The sequence below is a fragment of the Cinclus cinclus genome, chromosome 5 (assembly GCF_963662255.1).
Source record: "Cinclus cinclus chromosome 5, bCinCin1.1, whole genome shotgun sequence".
Classification (NCBI taxonomy): domain Eukaryota; kingdom Metazoa; phylum Chordata; class Aves; order Passeriformes; family Cinclidae; genus Cinclus; species Cinclus cinclus.
In genome coordinates, this window is record NC_085050.1 from 23,870,769 (window position 1) to 23,892,134 (window position 21,366).

The following is a 21,366-nucleotide window of genomic DNA, read 5'->3' on the forward strand; positions in this document are numbered from 1 at the left end:
AAATGTATTATACCCTTGTTTTAAGCACAGTAAATATTTACCTGCTGAATTTGCTATCAAGACTGTTAGAAAACACATACTTAGAGAAGCTAGATTGTACAACTGGAGTTTTGTCAAAAGTTGTTGGAATTTGTTGGAAAACTAATCTTTAGTAAGCCTAATTAGCCAAATAAGCCTAATCTTTAATAGCCTTCTCTGTGCAGTTCTTTAATTTTGCTGGTTTTGTAAAACACTTTACTGAAAGACTGAAGTTGAGTTAAAGAAGAAATTAGTCACACCTAAGACCACAGTGTTGTTGCATCACACTGTATCTTCTTCAAAGGTGTAAGCCAATTTCATCTGAACCTTGCCTCCAAATTACAGGGGGTCAAATTTTCTCCAAGTTTTCAGGTATGGAAACCATTCAAACTAAGTGACTAGACGGTAGCATAACATTTAGTTCTTGAAAAATACCTTTAAGAGTCCCCTCCTAACCACTGCATAAAAGTCTTTAAAGTTCTCATGATTTAAGATTATGAAGTTCAACAAATAGACAAAGTAACTAGTTTCTGCCTTGGCAAACAACATTAGACTAAGGAAGTGAGTAATATTGCCACAGACATCGTATTATTCAGCTTATTCCCACTGAACATAACCAGTTTGGACTCACACCATCAAAACTGACTTGATTTCAAGTATGTTCTGAGAGACAAATATCAAGAAAGAAAAAAATAAACCACAAGAGATTATTTCCATTTCCCATAACACCAGTTATTTTTTTATCCTTAACAATTACATGGAGAAATAAAACAAATATTAAATACGCATTATGCTGTAAAAGTGACCAATAAAAACACACACCTTTTCCCAGTGGACAATCTCCCATGCACCATTTCGTAGTACTAAAAAAAAAAAAGGAAAAAATAAATAATTTTCCAGTCGTACAATCTAACTGCAGTATACAGGTATATGCTAGATTCCTTATGAAAAGCCATACAGACACACCTCATTTACATAATATTTTATAGCATGCCTTGTTTCTATGAATTCAGATCTAGAATTTCAAATACATAGCACATATTCTTTATAACAGATTTTGTACCACTGAATCTTATTACAAAGTCAATTAGAACATTTTACAGGCCTTGAGAATCAAATAAATCTGATAAAGATTTTTATGATAATGTGTTTTCCAAAATAAATGAGTAATTGGAATAAAAAGGTCCAAAGTTAAAAAGTTTTGAAATTATTGGGGGGGAGGGGGGGCAAGAGGAATATATTCAATATTCATTAAAAGTGCTAGGAAGCTCACTGGAGATTATCTGTTTTGTTGTTACTGTCATATCAGAGAACTTTAGGAATACTACAGTCACCTCCTCCACAAATATTCTGAAAACACCCCATGCTATTTAAAGTAGTATTTAGTATAGCTTTTCCCTGGTTGTCACTATTAATACTGAAACCACATTCCACTATTCTAGTTTTAAATGTTACCATTAGATAGATGGAAAAAAAATGCCTTGTTCCCAGTTAAGTGACAAGATTGTACTTTCAGAGAATAATAAAGGTAACTTCTTTTAGCTCCAGTTACTTAAGATATATATGCATACTGAAGATGGATATGCAAATTTTGCTGTGTATCAATACATAGATAACTTTAAGAGATTGCTCCCTTTTACTGGGTTTTCCACTTTTTAAACCATCAGGAAGGTCAAGTTCCCAATCAGGACCAAGTTCTTATGCAAGAGTGTGCTGACTTCAAAAAAGTGGATCAATATCTGGGACTCCATATGGCCTTTACATTTAAGTCTTCCTGGAGGTTCTGTCCAGACTGACTCCTCATGTATCTCAATGATACCTTCAATCATTACTTAACCTGCTTACTGATTCTTTCTGCTTAGTAAGTCTTCCCCTCCTTCCCCCAGATTTATCAGTGTTGATATACTCAAGGCAATGGGAGATGGGGCACTCCCCCTTTCTGACAGTAAGCAAGATACTTTAATGACTGCCTCACCAACCAGCTGATCATTATACCAAATTTATTTTGACAAACCATTTCCCCCCTCTGGTGAAACTACAGATTTAGTGTGGTGACTGGTCGCAACACTGTCCTAAGGAATCTAAGACATTTGAAAATTGTGCTGCCAACTACCTATTTCCATCTGCACCAGCAACACAGCTTACAATACAGCAATACTGATTTGTGGGACCACGGCACCAATCAGATGAAAGAATTGATGAGAATTAAAAATATACCTTGCAGCAATCCAGACAACTAAGTTTCACAAATAGTTACAGTATAATAACTGCCACTGGAGTTCTGCAAGTCTGAAATATGTCACCAGATGTGGCCAGGGGCTTTGTAAGAAGAGGCTTCTGACTGCAGAGAGAAGGTTCTGTCCTGCCATCATCTCATGCCAAGGTGTGAGCCTTCACTGCTTTATGCATGCTGCTTCCAGGGTTTGCTGGACCCTTTGATGAGCCAGTTCAATCCACTCCATGGAAGGACGCTATCATTTTTTCTTTCTGGATTTGCTTCTGGCTGGTTTAACTGGTTAAAATCAGCTCACTAACAGATGAGTCAGACTCATGTAAAAATGCTGAGCCACCTGTAATCTCAAGAGTCCTATCCCTAGCTTGATCTGGTAAGATTTTAAGGACAATTAACACACACTAACATTCAGTTAAATCCATTTTCTTATGAGAACAAAACCAGACGTGGTGTTGCTATGCACCTTTTTTATAATAGAGAATTTGCACCATAAAGCCTTCTGTAGCCTGACTTTTGCATTTGTATCTCCCATTTTTCAGCTGTTTCTAACAACTAGTTTACAAAAGCATTTTCCATATGCCCTACAGAAGGCTACTTCACCACACTACAGAAATGCAGATTTCACCCTGTCAGAAATATCTGATGGTGTCCTGCTGTATCATACATGTATGCAGCCTGAGGCAACAAAAATCATCCCCAATGCAGCCTAATACATCCAAATCCTTTCCAAAAGGTTTTTTAATAGTATACTTTTAGAAAGTTAATTACTTAAGGCCAACTGAGATACAGATTGTTATTAAAGAACAGTTGAACATTGAAAGTTGAACAGGCACCCATATACAGAATCTACACATGCACATGTCATTTCATGTGTTTAAAAGTCAACCAAAGGTGGAGCTGCATGTACAATGTACTATGCACATCACTGATTTTTAGGGTCACAGAACTGCTGAATGCATGAAAACGAAGTAAGAGAGCACCATGCTGATTTTTTTAATTACTGCTTTGACAACAGATTGTACTTGACAATACATTTAAAAATTGTTTTGTCAGGATTCTAGGATCAGTGCTGCACTTATGTGAATCCTGCAGCAGCTCAAGAAATATTTTATTTATCATCATCACAGATTTCACTTCTAAGATACTCTTCTGCAGGCATGGAACATTCAGGAATCTCAGGAACAATTACCAAAGACCCTGATGAGAGGTAACCAGAAAGAGTCAGAAAAGTGAGTAAAACAAGCCTTTTATTAAAACTGCACACTCTGGACAAAAAGAAAAATGGAAGGGAATTTTTAGATTTCACTAATGCCAAAACTGTTGTTTGTAATCTCTAAAGCTATGAATGGTAAATAAAAAAATTTTCGATGTCAATATTAAGTTTTCTTTGGTTTTTATGTATTGCTAAGAGTTTATCTGTTTCTTCAGGCCTGTCCTCTGGAGACTTTTATTTCTGTGATTTCAGTCAATAGTTTTGTCTCCCCATACCTGCTACTGAGCTCAGTAGTTTCTACATACTCAATAGTTTCCTAAGGTATCTTGCCCTCCCAGCCGCCATAAATTTTACAGTAAGGATTTACATACAATTTAGGTAGGCTTTAAATTTTACGTTTCCAGTATTTAGCAGTGTTACACCATTGTTTAACTGATGACTACATTTCTCCCTAAAAAACTCATGGCTATTTTTATTATGTATTTAAAAGGATTCCATATAAGATTTTTCTCTTTGTGGTATTTTTCATATTTTTTGCAACCAAATTCACATGACACTCATTCCTCCTCCTGTTTATAAAAACAGGGCTATTTCCATCAAGAGAAGTCTACCTCAGAACAAATAACATGAAAGTTGAAGATAAGCAAAGCAGGAACCTAAATTTTGACATCCAACCTGACAAGCATGTTTAGGGTACACTAATATCTCCCTCACTTCTGAGCTAAAATTATCCCAGTTTTATACTACTTTTCTTTATCAAAATCTATTTAAAAAAAACACATGCCAATGTTTTGGTTAGGGTACACTTGCTAAGTATCTTGTCATTTCTAATCAAACTGTTATAATCATTTAATAAAAAAACCCCAACAAATCAAACCCATTAGTCTTTATCCACAGTTTTGAAGCAGCATGGAAAAACAGTCCCATTTTTTTGATTCTTCCTATTGCTGGCTGAAAAAAATCGTATGTGTACTCAGAAATTTTAATTATAACGTAGGCCCATTGAATATAGAAGTGATTACGATCTAACAGTGACAGCATCACCTTTGTTAAATGAGTAAATGATCAAGTTTCTTAAGAACCTCACAACCTTAATCTAGAGCATATTCTACTTTGTGGGGCTAATGTCACGGCAAATTATTATTTCAACTGTTTACATTATGAATTTTGAAGCAGTCTGCACATGCAACTTCCACTCAATTATGTCAGCAGTTCAACTTGTATTACTACTGTTTGCAAAAATTCAACCCTCACCCTAAAAAAGATTTAAAAAATTTCCTACCTTGAGTTTGTTTCTTGTTCACTGCATTATCAGCTTTATGCCTTTTCTGAATAAAAAATGCAGAGTGGTTAAAGACATCTGTTGATAAAATAAAGCTTTCATACGTCTAATAAAACCCCATCTATTAGCCCCTCCCACTCATCTATTCAATAAACCACGTAAATATTTAAACAGGTCTATTAATTACTTGTATAGTTATGAACACCAGGAAAGTCACATCCAGTTCCAGGCTAATTGTATTGTACTAAAATATCCTTTCATGTGGGCAATCTCTATCTGGACAAGCTCCTTACACAAGGAACTGGTGCATTTCAATATCATAACTTCGCCCTTCCCTGGAACTGGGAGATAATTCTACCACAGCAAAGATCATGGAACAATTCTTCATCTAAGTGTGTCATACAGAGACCTTGAAGTCAGGCAATGATTCTGTAAACATAATGATTCCACTTCTACCAAGCTGCCTGCAGACTTCAACAACAGCAACAAACAGACAAACAAAAAATCAGCAGCACACCCTCCCAAACAGGTGATGATGCCCCTAGGTTTTAACAGAGCTGTGAGACATCTTTTGACAGTAATCTTTTGACACAGCTATTGACAACCACCATTTTCAAGGTATGACCAAACTCAGACACAAAAAGCTTAGGAGAGTACCAGTTTAAACACACTATTTTGGACTCATGAACCCAGTTCTTCCAGAGCAGGAACATGTTTTAGAAAATTAATTTAAACAGAATTAACTGGCTTAGGTACACTTTTGAAACAGATGTTCAGAATTCATGCAAGCAATGCATGAATTATGCAAACAAAATCAGAAGTAATCTTGTAAAACGACAGAAAAATAGGTCAAGATACTTGAGTGATTTATTGCCAATAAAATGTTGATTTGACTGAGCTAGCAGCCCTAAAAAGGCCATCCCGTAACTTTGCAAAATTCAAATATTACTTTTTACTAGATTTTCACAGATTACCAGCAGATTCTCCTTTCAAAAAGATGGGGACTGTACGGATAAATAACCTTTGATCAAAGGGAAAGCATAACTTAACCAAAGCAGATGTCTATTTGCCTACAGGGTGAATCTCCTCCATTTTGACAAGGTTAATGACCAGTGCTTTCTGAACATGATGGATGAAAACCACTGGAAACAGCTGACAATGTGACACTGCCTGTCACAAATCTTGCTAGCACCCTTGAAGCATATAAGGAAAACACATGCTGTTCATGAATAATATCCTCTGCTAACATCTTGCTCTTCTTCGTATTTCGTTCCAGAAAAAGAAACATTTGGGTCAAAGTATTATTTTGACAAGTGTGTTTACTGTCATAAATACACAAGGTTCCTATCCAAAAGCTTTAGTATTAGATGAAGATTACCATTCATTGAGATCCTAAATATTTCACTGTGTAAAAAAACTGAGATATAATGAAAAATAATGGCTAAGGGAATACACTTTGAATATTTTACTATGCAGAAAGTGGTCAGCTTTCTCAGCAAAAACCAGTACAGCTGTATTTAGGTTTTTAGGTATCTCTGTAGCATTTGGTAATGAGAACTTTATTTAGCTGGTGTATGCAAAACCCACTATACCTGATCCCTATATTTCTCCCCTGCCACACCAAACTATAAACTTCAAGTTACAAAGAGCAAATGGTAGAAATAAATAACAGAAGTGATTGGATAAGTTTAAAAAGGGACACTTTGTACAGTAGCAGAAGCCTCAGTTTTATATTTCCCTAGACACTGACAGATGGTGTAAGTCTGTAAGCATTAACAGCAGAATGGTTAAAAACGTTTAAAAGAACATGAATTGATTTTATGGCTTTTTTTTTCAAAAGGGTTTTGTCTATCTAAAATGAAAGCAACAAAGGCATTTAAAGAGAAGCTGATTGTAAGGCAGCAAAAACTAGAAATGCCAAATAGAAGAAAACACATCTCATGGAGACCTCATTGTGGCTTGTAGGACCACTTAACTGTCACTAAGGAGCTTCATACAACCTAGGGAGCCTATATATTGCCTACCATCCATTCACAGAGGTAACTGAGGAGAAAACCAAATCACTTGTATCAATAAAGGTAGCATGTGACTAACCACCCTCTATTCCAAGCCTCCTTTGCAGCTCAACACTCTTCTTCTTGGCCATGTTTCTGCATATACATTGTAATTCTGCTCAAACACACTAAATCTGATGTTCCCAGGCAGCTTACTACTTGGATGCAAGGAAAGACTGCACCACCTGCAACCCTTTCCAAAACTCAAGAGAATTGCCCACAAATAGGAACACCACCCTATGGGACAGAACACTCTGCTTTATCATGACATATCTAATGTCTGGTCCTTCTCATAACATACCTGCAGAACTAAAATAAAAAAAAAGCAGATAAAGAAATTAGTAGCATCTAGAGTGCTTTGGTTTAAGATTAATTTAACTCCTTAGATACAAAAAACCATAAATTAAAAGACTCAATTGTTTTAAGTAAGTTAGAGAGACAGGTTTCTATCATATGCTTTTAGTGAAGAGAGGGCAAGAAGGTACCAGAGAACTCCAACAACATTTGTATGAAGTGAAACAGAGACTGAAATTCCTTCTTCTCCCCTCAAAATAAAGACAGAACGGACACTTCTAGGCTTACAATATCCCAGCTCTTTTAAAGTTTTCTTTCAATGCAAGAAGAAAGTGAAACAACCACTACCACAGACTGTGACTGGAAAGAGCCTAGGAAAACCTGGCAAAGAGCCTAACAAGGACCAGCTTCATGTCTGTTCCTGGTCATCAGGACTCAGCAGATCACACTTAGCACTAAGATAGCAAATGCTAACAGTAAATTGCACTGGACTGGAGCAACAGGAAAAGCTGAAAAGGCCTATTCTCTGTGCTGTCTACAAAACTGTGACAAGTCACAACAGTGAAACTGATGATTTTATGAATGTGACATTAGAAATTAAGAGGCTCATCAAATGCTTGGACAGGGATTTGACAACTGGGAAACATTTTTGTAATATTATAAATGAAAAATATGATAGCTATTTACAAAATAGAGCTATTAAATACTTACAATATCCTCTATTATCTCCTTCACCGCAGCTACAGCTAAAATAAATAAGAGAGGAACCAATGTTGTGTAGCGGCCTGTTGGTGATACATCTGGTATTTGCTATTAAAAAAAAAAAAGGGGAAAAAATATTTTCCATTACTGATTGAAAACATTTTTCATACAAGAAACAGTACTTTCTGTGCAAATAAAGACAAGTGAATTCACTTTTTAGACATGGTGTTAATTATTTCCAAGAGAGCTTTATAGTCTTCAATTCAAAAGTAGCTGATTTAAAATTTGCATTTTAAGCAGTATAGTGTTCAATGGTTCAAAGGTTCCAGTGTTTGCAGAATATTCACCTTCCTTTTCTGTGTTTCAAATTGAATTAAAATACATATTTATAAAATGCAACTAAATTTTCCAATTTAGATTTTGTTAGAGTAGACACTAGTCCAAGGTATTTTTGCTTCTTTACAGCCTGAATCTCTTAAGACATGATTTAAATCATAATGGATTTTAACTGATGAATTTCAAATAGCTGGAAGACTACTGTAAAAAAACCCATATCTGCTGACCAGTTATGGGCACACATGATGCAAGCAAACATGTATGTCAATTGTGAGAAAATGCAGCTGCTTATGGGATATATGTGGATAGTTATCAATAATTATACTGACTAGAGTTCTTAATGGCAAGACTGACAGTTGAAAGGATTGCTGTCATAACCGAATTATTATGGGTAATGCAGTGTGATGACAATGAGAACTCTGCAAGAAAAATGTACACTAACTAGTGGTGCCCCAGAGTGGTTAGAAGAGATGCTCAATTTATCATAAAATGTTTTGGAAAACAGCCAGTGTTACTTATGAATTATACACATTTATTTTTGCTACCACCATACTGTGCTTCTGAAAGAAAACAGGATGCTTTAATATGCTTCTTGTGAGACTAATACAGATCTATCTTCCAGGTTACTGTAGAAATTTTTCAAGAAATTAAACAGAAATGAGGCCAAAATCTACTGTTCAGCAAGTGACTATATGTTGGCTACAGAGGAAAGGGATCTGTCACTTCTCCAGCTATTCCTACCTTTTCATTCCTTCCTACATATATGTCCAAATTCCCATTCCAACTGCATGTTATTTTGCAGGCAAAATCTGAAAACAAAAGGGTCACCAGCCTGTACCCCAATTCCATTCTCTATTTCCTTCTCCTGGCACTGCAGTCTCACTGATAGCCTGACACACTAGTGGGCTTTAAAATCCTAGCACTCCACTTGCTAACACTTCTGAAACCTCTTGTTCTGTGTCACTACCTTGAGGTGCACAGTGGCACCACAGGGAACACTGCTGGACCCCTGGATTAGCCTGAGATGCCAGACTGGGTTAGCAGGATATTTATTTAGAAGCCACAGGCTTGCAGGCAGAAAACCTAATGAAACCCTGAACTTTCCCCTCCCAGTAAACAATTGTAGGCTACTCATGCAGATGCATCATAAAAAAACTGCCCCAAGCACTTAAAGTAGAAGCAAAGACATCAGAGTAAGGAGAGAGGAATAAACTTTGACTTGCAGAAACATTTGAAGTGAGGAAGGAAAAAGTACATATTGCAGTTTATGTGTCATTTTTCAGTAATTTTTGTTTGGTATGTCAATCCCCAACACAGTGACCTCCTCAACAGACAAATCAACACGTTGTAAACAATGTATTTGAAATCATGCAGAAAATGTGTTTTTATCAAACATCTTTGAAATGCAGAACTAGTCAATGGTAATTATGACTGCACCTGGACACAGTTCAATTTTTCATTTATCATCAGGTAATGCATTGAAAGGATAGTATACAAAAACCCCACAATGTTTTCAACTTGAACTACCACAAAACTAAAATCTAAGTGCGCAAAATGTTATGTACTTCTTCAAAAAAGTCTCAGTAAACTGGGTCAGGGACTTCACTTTACATATCTAATGAAGCTACAGTGTTGATATAAATAGACTGTGTGCTTCCTTCATAACCAGTACATTGATTAACTGGTTTACAGGAAATAGTTGCTATAGTATTGGACTCCATAACTGGTTTTGTTTGTCCAGGCTTGATTTCAATCTTTATCTCTAAGAATAAAAAATCACTTCCCTTCAGCTGCAATTCCTGTCCCTCAAAAGTTCATAGAGTTCAGATTTTTAGACAGTACCCTCTTCTTCTGACAGAAGAAATGTCAGCTACAGGTAGGTAATAATTTTCTGTATTTGCCAGTTATTTTTAAATGGAATTTTGTTTTTACAAGTCTTTTTGACCCAACAGAACTGCAGCTATACTTGACCTGTTTTATAGAAAAATCTTTGTGTGTGTTTTGTTATCTCCAAGGAGCAAGAAAACCAAAAACCCAAGCATTTTATTTAAGGTATGTCTAAATGATACAGCTTTTCTATAGGCCAGCTAGCTTGGAAAGAACAGTACAGCAACCTCAAGCATCTCAGTAACTCTGTCTATAATATAAATGGTCTCTTAACAAGTTTAAAACATTAGAATCTTATTGTTTACCTTACCTGAAGCAATGCAATAAAAAGAAAAAATGCATTAGCAGCTCTTCTGAACTGGGAATAAAGGAACCTTGGCAGGAATGTGATTATGTTGTATTTTGCAGTGCTGAGAGGAAGAGACAAAAACACATGCTATTATTGCAGTACAAAAAAAAATATTTAAATGTATTGTTTTCCTCTCAGTTATACAAGCTTTCAAATGAAACAGTTTGCTTTTTGATTTTAAACTGTTAAATACTGGATATTAAGTGTGCTTTTGCTAGGCTGGAAGAAGAAGACAAATTTATCCTAGCAAAACAATCTATGCTAAGCCATTACCACAAAATGTTTGAGCTACCAGCTCTCTGTCAGCCTTGCAGATCTGTTTAAGAACAGACCACCACCATCCAAGGCTCTAAAACAACATATGCAAACACAATCATGCCAAAAACTCTTAAGCAAAAGACTTGTAAGAATATTTTAACTTCTTTTTAAGTCAGTCATATTTACTTTTACGTTGCATAAAACAGTCAATATAAGGGGAATGAATGTATGCTGCAAAGGACCTCTACCAAGCAAGAGAGAAGGACAAGTTGTATACACAAAGAAATAACATATAAAGTTTCTCAAGGTCATGGAAAATCCCACATTATTCCCAATGTCTACAAAATATCTGCACATTATCAAATGTACCTTCAGAAAACACACCTGCTTGGGACAGAGGTATCTTTGCTGTCCATTTCCTTTGAATTTTAACAACAGAAGTGAGGATGTTATCAGATCTAAAATCATATCACTGACAAGTGTTTCCTGTATGACTTAATATTTACCAAAAGCAAACAAAAACCCCCAGCATAAACCATCAGCAAAGTCCCTAAAGCCTGAACTGAAAACTGAAAACTAGTCTCATAGGTAAGTATAGCATCTTTGTAACAGGCTGACTGAAAAAGCCAAGTGTTTCCAAAGCACAAAAAATGCTGTACTCAAGTGCATCTGCATCAACATTCATCTCCCAGTAACAGGTTCAAAGATGAACTGAAACCTGAAGAACAAATCCATCCTCTAGGGACACACTGATGGTACAGCTGTAAAGCAGCAGTACCTGTACCTTCCTCACTCCATTCTTTAAAATTCAGAAGGTCAGTTTTGTAACTGAAACAGCTTACTTGTCCTCTCATTACACTTCACTCCTCCCTCCAATGTCTAAGACTGTCATTGGTGGCCAGAAGAAATGACAGAAGTAGAATAAATGAAACCTTTTAAATTTGGTTATTCAGCATGCAATGTTTTACTGTTTTTGTTATTACCTGACATGATTATTGCAAAATTTGGTTAGCTGGGGCTGATTGATGAATATAGTTCTCACTTCTTCTTGATCAGCTAGGGAAGTTTTCTCTGAAACATCCTCTGTCTTCTCATAGCCTGTAAAAACACAGCATGACTTTCCATATAAGTAGATTTACTTATACATTCAAGGTATACTTCATGAGAAAAAAAGGACGTTCATTTATTGTGAATGTGAACTCAATACATTTGCATTTCTCATGAATAATGACCCCTGAAAAAACAGTCTTTTTTATATAGTTGAGATGCTCAGATGCTCCCCATAGACCATCCTTACCTTGCAAAGATCACTGAGAGTGGCCTAACAATGAGACCTGCCAGCACCCTCTGCACTCATGACTGCATCTTATTAGATCCCACAGACTCTTGTACTACCCAGTTCATTTAACTGTTCCCTAAACTGATCCTTCCCCTCCAAGGTGAGTCTTTTTTGTTTTGGACCTTCCAACTGGTATCAGGAGCCTCTGGTTCCTGAAGGCTGAGCTTATCAGTAGTGACTAAAGGGGGCAAGACACTGTTTACTGTATCCTAGTCGGTCTTTTGCTCCCAGGTTCCCTGGGGCATGCAGCTTAGAGGCACCACAGTCATCATTTTCCTGCAGTTACATCTGAAAGAGAAGAGGAATGGCATCTACAAGCCACTCACCAGACTAAACCCCAGGTAGGCTGTGACTTTGCCAGCTAAAACCATCTCTCTCTACCTCTCTACTTCTCTACAGCCACCTGTTTCTGCTTTGACCTCTTGTAGGTTCCCCTTCTTACATGTGAGCTTTGTCAGAGACTCCTTGCTAATTCACACAATCATAGAATGGCTTGGGTTGGAAGGAACCTTAGAGATCATGTAGTTCCTACCCTCCTGTCATGGGCAGGGAACCTTCCAGTCAACCAGGTTACTCAGAACACCATCCAGCCCGGTCTTGAACACTTCCAGGGACAGGGAGTCTGCAACCTCTCCAGGCAACCTGTTCAATGTCTTATCACCCGCACGGTGAAGATTTTCTTCCTAATAATGAATCTAATCCTGCCCTCCTTCAGCTTAAGGTCATCATTCCCCCTAGTCCTATCATCACATGCCTTTGTGAAAAATTCCTCTATAAGCTTCTTGCAGGCCTCCTTTAGAAACTGGAAGGGTGCTCGAAGGCCTTCTCAGAACCCTCTCTTCTTCATGCTGAACAGCCTCAACTCACTCAGCCCATCTTCATAGATGTGTTCCAGCCATGATTAACTCGGTGGCCCTCCTCTGGGCTTGTTCCAACAGGTCAATGTCTTTCTCATGCTGGGGGCCCCAGAGCTGGATTCAGTACTCCAGATGGGATCTCACAAGAGCAGAGATGGACAGAAGCACCTCCCTTGACCTGCTGGTCACGCCTCTTTTGATGTAGCCAGGATGTGGTTGGCATTCAGGTCTCCAAATGCACATTGTCAAATCCTGTGGAGCTTCTCGTCCACCAACACCCCCAAGTCCTTCTCCTCAGGGCTGCTGTCAGTCCATTCTCCACACAATCTCTTTGTGCATGGGATTGCCTGGACCCAGATGCAGGACCTTGGCCTTGCTGAACTTCAAGAGGTTCACTCAGGCCCATCTGTAAAGACTGTCAAGGTGCCTCTGGATGACATCCCCTCCCAGCAGCATGTCAACAGCATCACACAGATATTGGCATTGTTAGCCAACTTCTGAGGGGTCATTCATTCCCACTTGTCCAAATTGCTGACAAAGATGTTAAAAAAAGTGTCAGTTCCTGTAACTTTTTGTTGTGTCCCCTGCCCTGTTGTTGTTGGGCAGGGGAAAGTTACAAGGCTTGTGAGCGCTGACCTTTCAGGCACTTGGCTTCTCACAGAAACCTGTAGTTTCCAGCCGGCATAAAATGGGAGAGCAGCTCAGACTTTTTCCACAGGCTTTTTCATCGTCCCTGAAGGGGTCAGGCTACAAATCCAAAGACGGGGGATCACACATGTATCTTTATAGGGTTTGGGGGGATCACAAGTAAACCAGTGGAAAAAAGGGTTAACACATTTTGGCCAACTACATTATCTTTCTTTGTTTGGGACAACCAATTATAAAGAACCAAACCTAACCAATAATACTCTAAAAAGATAAGAAGAAGAGCTGACATTTCTCTAACATGAGTCATTCTAAGCAAGTAGTTTTTCTTATCTGAAAGCAGGTTCCAGGGGACTGTGCAGGGCTGTTTGCAGAGATTCATCTCCTCTACAAGTTCCCATACCGACCCCAGAGGACGGGCACTTGTCGCTGCTTGCCACCGAACCACTGACTGCAATTCTTGGAATGCAACCATTCAGCCACTTTTTTATCCACTGTGTGGTCCATCCATAAAATCCACGTGTCTCTAGATATTGTGTGTGACAGTGTCAAATGCTGTGCTTCATCCAGTCCTTCTGCCACCTTGGTTTGATTTCTTGCCCATTGTGATGGACCAACCTTGAGGTGGAAGGGTATGACCACTGGAAGCCAAGGCCATTAAGCAGGTTAATCTCAGTTGGTCAGTCTCACTGGTCAATGAGATACTATTTCTTCATTTGCCCTAGATTTTCTTTGTGACACTAGCCAGATTATTCCCAGAGAAGTATCATCAGTATATTCTTCAGTATATTTTGCATATGCTTAACTTGAAATAGTTTTATAAGACTCACTGACACTCCCAGCACCTGCTTCCACTAGACAGTGCAAGTTGAACTTTCTGCGTATTTTTCTATGGACTGTGAGGAATCCTGTGCCAGCCTGCATCCCAACTTCCATTTGTAAAAGGGGACACCAATGTATTCTTCTCTCCCAAGGCTTTTCACTAATTTTTTGTCAACCAGTCAACCACTACACTGCAACAAGCCTAAGCAGTCCTCAGGCTGGAGCTTGTAAAGTACCAACAGGTATAGCAAAAATCAATCACCATAAAGTTTTAACATGATAGTAGTAATGTCTGTATACAGTTGCTTGTTAAATATCCACTGTTCATTCTGTATGAGAATGAGAATAAGACACTGAAAACCCCAATGTCATAATGCAACTGAATACATCAGAATGTAAAGCATGTCAAGGATAACTAGGGCTGTACATGAAAACTTAATGCTTTTTTCTTGAACATTCAATAAAGGCTTACAAACATGTTGGACAAAATCCAAGCCATTTGCCAGTCCACTGGCACAATATATTGCCTCTCACCTATTCAAAATACATTTCAGACACTACATTGCAAGGTCAATTCTCCACATATTGACAAAAGGCTCAGCAGAAACTTTTAATTTCATCCCATTTGCCATTCATAATTCACAAACTCTTATGATACAGGAAATCCCCGCTAGTACGTTCACCCTCTGCAATTTCTCTGTTTCTTTCCTTGCCCTATGAAAGGCACACAATTTCAAACATCAGTATTTATCTCAAGAAGTCTCTTCAGAAGAAGGACAGCCAACTTAACAGACTGGCCCACCTTAACAGGTGCTGACAAAATTCTCCTCCAGGAACCACACAGGCTCATTTGGCAACCTAACCCAGCAAAAAAAACCCCAACACCTTCAATAACAACAAATTGCAAATGAATAAGTAACCAATGAAACAAACAAACACAGCCCCAAACCAATTACAGCTTCTTTCAACAAGAGCACCCACTGAAGATTGTATTTTGATTCCAACAATAAATTTGAAAGATACATCTCTCTTCTTACACACAGTATTTGCAGGGACTTTTCCTAAACCATCCTTGATTAAAAAGTTTCTACATTAGTAAAACAACAACAGTAAATTCCATACCCCTAATTTTTTCCCTTTTGGTAGGGTAGTTTAAGACTTTTAGCTTTCACTCCTTAAAACAGTCTCATTTTCATTACAGGAATGGGACAATTTTACATACACAGCAATAGGGAAATAAAGGGAAGGAAAGAAAACCCTCAACCAAATTGCCAAAAGGATTTTAATACACTCCTCTTAATCATTAAAAATTTATTTTTTATTCTCTAAGTAGGGCTTTCAAAACCTTTGAAAGCTGATGCTGTAGCCAAGAATGTCTTATAAAACTAAGTGCTGTGGTTTAACCTGGCAGGCAGCTAAACACCATGAAGTCACTCACTTGCCTACCCCAAGTGCTGGGGTAGGAATCAGGAAAAAGGTAAAACTCATGGGCTGAGAAAAAAATGGCTTAACAGGACAGAAAAAGAAGGGAAAATGAAGATAAAAGAATACACAGAACAAGTAATGCACAACTGCTTACCTACCACTCACCAATGTCCATCCAGTCCCTGAGCAGCAGCCTTGCAGCTCCCTGCCAACTCTCCCCCAGTTTGGTTGTTCAGCATAATGCCAAAGAGGCTGGGATATCCCTTTGGTCAGCTGGGAGGCAGCTGCCCTGGCTGTGTCCCCTCCCTAATTTTTGTGAACTCCCAGCCTCCTTCCTAGCAGGGTAATATGAGATGCTGGCAAGTCCTTGATGCTTCTGATGCTCAGAAACAACTGAAACATCAGTGTGTTATCAACATTATTTTCATCCTAAATCCAAAACACAGCATTGTATCAGCTGTTAGGAACAAAACGAAGTCTATCCCAGCCAAAGCCAGAACAGTCTGTTTGCTAGCTCATATTTCTGAAGCACGTGGTACAGTTCAAAGATGGAATCACTGTGAAAAAGGCGTCTTCAGAATTATTTGTTGCAAAGTCATGATAGACCTTCAGTGACAGAAGGGTCAGAAGACTGGGAACCTGACCCATCAGTCTGTCCTTTTGAGGAGTCAGAGCACAGAAGGGAATTTAAATGACCTGCTTGAATATGCTGGTACCATTGAGATGGACAAGCCTGTCTAGAACTAAACCAAGTTTTTTCCCTGTGGTGAAACACTGGGATCGAAACACACTTGGCAGAAATAAACTATAACCATCACTAAATCTGGTAAAATATTATATAGTCCTGAAGACCCTAAAAAGAAATATCTAAGGATATATTAGGCACTACAAAAATCAATAGTCTGCTGCAGACAATTTGATGACCGCTACAGAATTTCAAAATACATTCCTTCTTCAAGTGAATGTCACCTCACCTTGCCCAAGTTCAGCTTCACCTAGGTTTTGTACAGGTATTTACCTCCACCAACAAGAAGAACTAATTATTACCTACTAGTTTTGGTAGGCAGCATCATGGCATCTCAACTCTCTGCCCTTTCTCAATGACCTAATATAGTTCACTGAACTCCACCAATACACAGAGGAAAAGTATTAATTCTTCAGTCTTCAGAGTACCCTAGTAAGAACTACCAAGAATAATTCTACTGTCCAAGAACCTCCCAAAATAAAATTATTTGAATGATTCAATTTAATACTATTTAATGGATGCATATATTAACAGTGAAGCTATATATAGCTAAAACAACCACAGCTAGTTACTGTATTTAATAAAGCTTTTTGCAGGCCACACTACTCAGTGATTCCCCATGTGTTTTGCAATTGAAAAATACATGACACCAATTTCCTAAATTTGTTTAAGAGGTGCAGATCTGTGCCTTGAGACTTTATTGATACACATGTCATTTTAGGATGGTAAGCAGCACCTGTTTTTACAACAGGATAATGGACAAAAAAAATCTATTAAAACATGGTTTTAAGCATGCCTGGTCCTTCATCAGCCATGAAAGACTTGCAGAGGTTTGAAAGAATGGCACAAAATCCATAGTTTCTTTTTGTTCAAATTCTTTTCCTTATGCTGGTAACATGTTGGCTTACAGATCCTAAAACACCTACAATTTTTATTTTTCAATAATTTACGGACTGTAGCGTCAATTCTTCTGTGCAACTGCTGACCACTTCTTGGGAATGCTACACGTGCACATCATTCTGACAGTTCTGATTCAGTTTGTTTCATGTGAGCACAATGGTTGATTTTTTCTAATAACATTATCACTATCTCTTCATGTGAGAGCGAGCTTAGTTCTTTATGAGATGGTGCCTAAGACAGTCCAGTCTGGTAAAGGTACTTCATGATCCATGGAAAAGGTTGCTGAAGCAGAAATTAGTTGCTGCAGTGACAGGACAGAAAAGTGAGATTTTAAACCCAAAGATACCATACAAAAATTCTAGAATAAGGAAAGTAATACTGTCAGTCAGACCCCCACAATTCTTAGGCTAGGGAATGATCCACACCATGACAGAAGTCCTGGAAGCTGCTGTTTGTGATTACAGTATTACTAGTGTTCCAAGAACACAGAGGGACCCTGCCAGTAACAACTCTGCACAGGGGGTAAGACTTTGGTGGAGTTCTCTGAAAGCAGCCTTATCATCATTTGGCATAGCGCTTATCTAGTCACTTGGGTGATTGCCAGAACTAGGGTTTGACAGTTCCTTTATGTCCCTGAAAAACACAGACCCACACGGAAGAGTGCTGGAGTTCTCTCTTTCAGAAGACAGTAGCATTTACAAAGAGCTGTTTAGAAATGCCAACTATGTAGTCTAAATGTATGGACTAACTGGACTTGAAACCACACACCTCAAAAAGAAAAAAAAAGAGACTAATTAATGTTAGTTTCATTGTGAATTATATCTAAACAAAGACTAAATATAGATCAAATTAATCACTGTCACATTAATATAAGGCTAAGAAAGCAGATTTCAAATTTGAGTAATACTATATACATAGGAAAGTGCAGTATGAGTCATACAGAATCAAATTCACTGGTGTCATGAAAAACTACCATGTCATTTTGCAAAAGTTAAGTTTTTTTAACTTTTATGTTTTATACCTATTGTCAGTCCTAAAGAATGTGGTTTTGGTAAGCTTCTTAAAGTATTTAACTGCTTCACAGTCATTCAATATTGAAAAATAAACCAGATTATTTTTTTTCTTCCTTTTACTGCAACTGTAAAACTTTAGATAGCCAGTCACCTTTAGGGAACACCGCATTAGTTCAGTTCATAACCATTAAGAGTTCTGTAACTAGGTAATTTTAAATAGAACATAAATTTTCCCAATTTATTTATGCAATGCTCAACTTGCAGTGAAAACCAATTGTCTGGAACAAGGGTAAGTGGAAAAGAACTGAAATTATGCGCTGAAAAATTGGACATTTAACTAGTCTCATTATATGCACCCACTAATCACTGTGAGTATTTACAACTGCTGGTCTGGTTGTGAACACATTTCACAAGTGTTCCAGAAAGGATACACTTTCTCAATTTCTTCTTCGAAAGACGCATTCTTCCATTTCTTTGCCACTACCATTTCCTAGGCAGAGGCAGAGCCAGACCTCCTACAAACCTACTTTTGGTGGAGGAAGGCATACAACATGGTGAAACTGGAAAAGAACATCAATCTAACAGCCCACTTCTAATCTGTGTTTCTTTGTGCCTTTTCTGGCACAAAAAATTAAATAAAATATCCTTTGTTTGGAAGAAGGAAGAAAGATACAGGGAGGAAGTTTCTTCCCTATAGCAAGCAAAGCAAAACAAAGCAAGAAAAAAAAATCAACTGGATATATGATCTAAGCAAGGAAACTTTCAGACAACGGGATAAATCCTTCATACCTGCCTCAATACTTCTTATGACATTACTGGGACACTGTTATTGTTACCTACAGCAACCAAAAATCACGGGCTGTCCCAACATACTGCTGCTTTGGGATCCCCGATTTAAAATTTTACTTTGGCATGCAATAAATCTTATAGTAATGTAATTCCACTGTAGTGATTCTTTTCACAAGGCAGCTGCTGCTGACACGATACCTAAGGTTAAACAAATCCACTTAGGCACGAGACCTCAGCAGTGTCCGAAAGTTGCTGGCACAAGCCTTCTATCAGAAACGCTTATTTCTGACGATCAGCGCACACGTACATGCTACACCCAAAAGAGGGATTCCGGATTATTGCCGGGCCGAGGACCCCAGGCCACGAGTCCCCGCTGCCGCTCGGGGCCGGCGGCCGAGCAGCCAGAGACCGCGGGGAAAACGAAACCACCGCTGCCAGAGGGGCAAAACGCTGCCCGGGGCTCACCGGACACCCACAGCCATAAATAAATACGAGGCAGGCCTCCCCGAGAACGCCGGCACCGCTCACGCCCCAGGCTGCGGTCGGTGCCGCAGCAGCCCCGCCGGGGGCGCACGGCACGACAGGAGCCCGCGGAGAGGAGCGCGGCGGCGGCGACACCGGCTCCCGCCGCCCCCTCCCGGCCAGGCGGAGCAGACCCCGCAGCGGCTCCGCGCCGGAACGCCGGGCGGGCTCCCCCGTCGCTCCCTGCCGGCGCGGAGAAGCGGGCGGCTCTTACCCTCTGCGCGGGAGCGGATCTCGGACACCGTTTTCTGCACCGCCGGCATCGCCGGGGCGGTGGCGCGGCCGCCTCCCTCCAACGGCGCGCCCTGCACCTGCCGCGCGCCGCAGCGCGCCCCGCGCCGCCGCGAGGCCCGGGGCGAGGGCGGCGGGTCCCGACGGCGGCGGCTCCTCCGGCAGCCCGAGGCGGCGGCTCCGGCAACGCGAGGCGGCGCCTCTCCCCGGCTGCGACTCTCCCCGCTGGCGGCGCCGCTGCTTCTGACAGCCGCGGCGCCCGCGCTCCGCACTCGCCGGCCCCCTCCGGAACCTACCAACTCCGCCTCCCCCCTCCGCGCCTCCCTGTCCCGAGGCGTCCCGCCGCCATCTCCCCGTCCTCCTGGCCTCGGGCTTGTCAGGTCACTGCGCCTAACCAGGCACGGGCACTACGGCGCTCTGTGTCCCGCCTCTGGAGCGAGCGAAGGGCTTCCGATGCGCCCCCCACCCCGTGACGCGGGGGGAATGGAACGCGCCGAGCCCTGGGCCGCTGCCCGGCGCTGGGGGCGGGCGGGGGAAGCCCCGGGCAAGGTCGCCCGCTGTTTCCGGCGGCCGCGGCGGGCGGGACTCGGGGTCGAGGCGGGGAGTGCCGGTGCCAGGCGGGGTGAGCGGGCCCCGGCAGGCTTCGTGCAGCCCGGTGGCCTTGCCAAGGGTGCAGCAGGGCCGATGGCGAGCCGATAGAGCTGCTCAGCCGTGATAGTGTGCAGAGCCGGCTCCCTCCCTCCCTCGGTCTCGTACGCTGCGGAGCGAGGGGCGCGGTGGGGGCCGGGAGGCGTTCCTCCGGAGAGGGAATTTGAAACGGTGTTTCACAGCCCTCATTCAGGCGAGGAATGTGTTGGTGCCACGCTCTGACAGGCAGCCTTCAAACTCTCACCCGGCTTTTTATTTTTAATCTCAGTCAGGATGCCGCAATTTGACAGCCGTGAGTCAGTGTGAATCCAAGCGCCGCTCCGGTGTGGGCTGTTGGAAAGGCGGTCCCAGCCGCAGATGCCTCGGGCGGAAGCACCAGCAGCAGCAGCGGCACTTCGAGACAGTGCGAGTGACACTGGGGTGACTGCAACAGGCTGAGCAGTGCGCCTGCCGCATGCTGTCCCTATCCGCGGTAAAAAACAGCCACAGTCAAAGCAGGATGCAGATGAAAATAGGAAAGGTGATGGGATTTGGAGGCAGGTCTACTTGGCATAATTATGTCTTGCATCTGCTTCAGTCAGGCATAAAGCATGCTGACTGCCTAGAGGATGATGGAAGTTATGAAATGGAATAAAGCTACTATTGTCCCATGAATCTTGAGAGGATTTGAAGCTGACGTGTCCACTAAAAGCCACCATTGTGTCCTCCAGAAAGTGCATAATACAGATTACAGATGTAAGATTGCTGCTGTTTTCACTGTAGAGCATACACACCCGTGTATGTAAGAAAATAAAAGATATACAT

The 21,366-nt window shown here is 40.5% G+C and overlaps 1 protein-coding gene across 9 annotated transcripts in view; it reads right to left on the minus strand.

Moving 5' to 3' along the window:
- Positions 1 to 19,948, minus strand: part of ATP8A1 (ATPase phospholipid transporting 8A1) — a 107,098-nt gene extending 87,150 nt beyond the window's left edge. For 4 of the 9 annotated variants that reach the window (XM_062492729.1, XM_062492731.1, XM_062492732.1 and 1 more), the window contains exons 1-6: positions 19,898 to 19,948; positions 11,610 to 11,724; positions 10,330 to 10,429; positions 7,806 to 7,904; positions 4,747 to 4,792; positions 841 to 881 (exon numbers count right to left, since the gene is read on the minus strand). In XM_062492729.1, the coding sequence (XP_062348713.1) occupies positions 841 to 881; positions 4,747 to 4,792; positions 7,806 to 7,904; positions 10,330 to 10,429; positions 11,610 to 11,724; positions 19,898 to 19,946 (450 nt within the window). In that variant the 5' untranslated portion in view covers positions 19,947 to 19,948. Of the gene's footprint in view, positions 1 to 840; positions 966 to 4,746; positions 4,793 to 7,805; positions 7,905 to 10,329; positions 10,430 to 11,609; positions 11,725 to 19,897 lie in introns of those variants that run through there. The other 5 variants (XM_062492738.1, XM_062492736.1, XM_062492733.1 and 2 more) reach the window with 4 other exon arrangements.
- Positions 19,949 to 21,366: the final 1,418 nt, after the last annotated feature.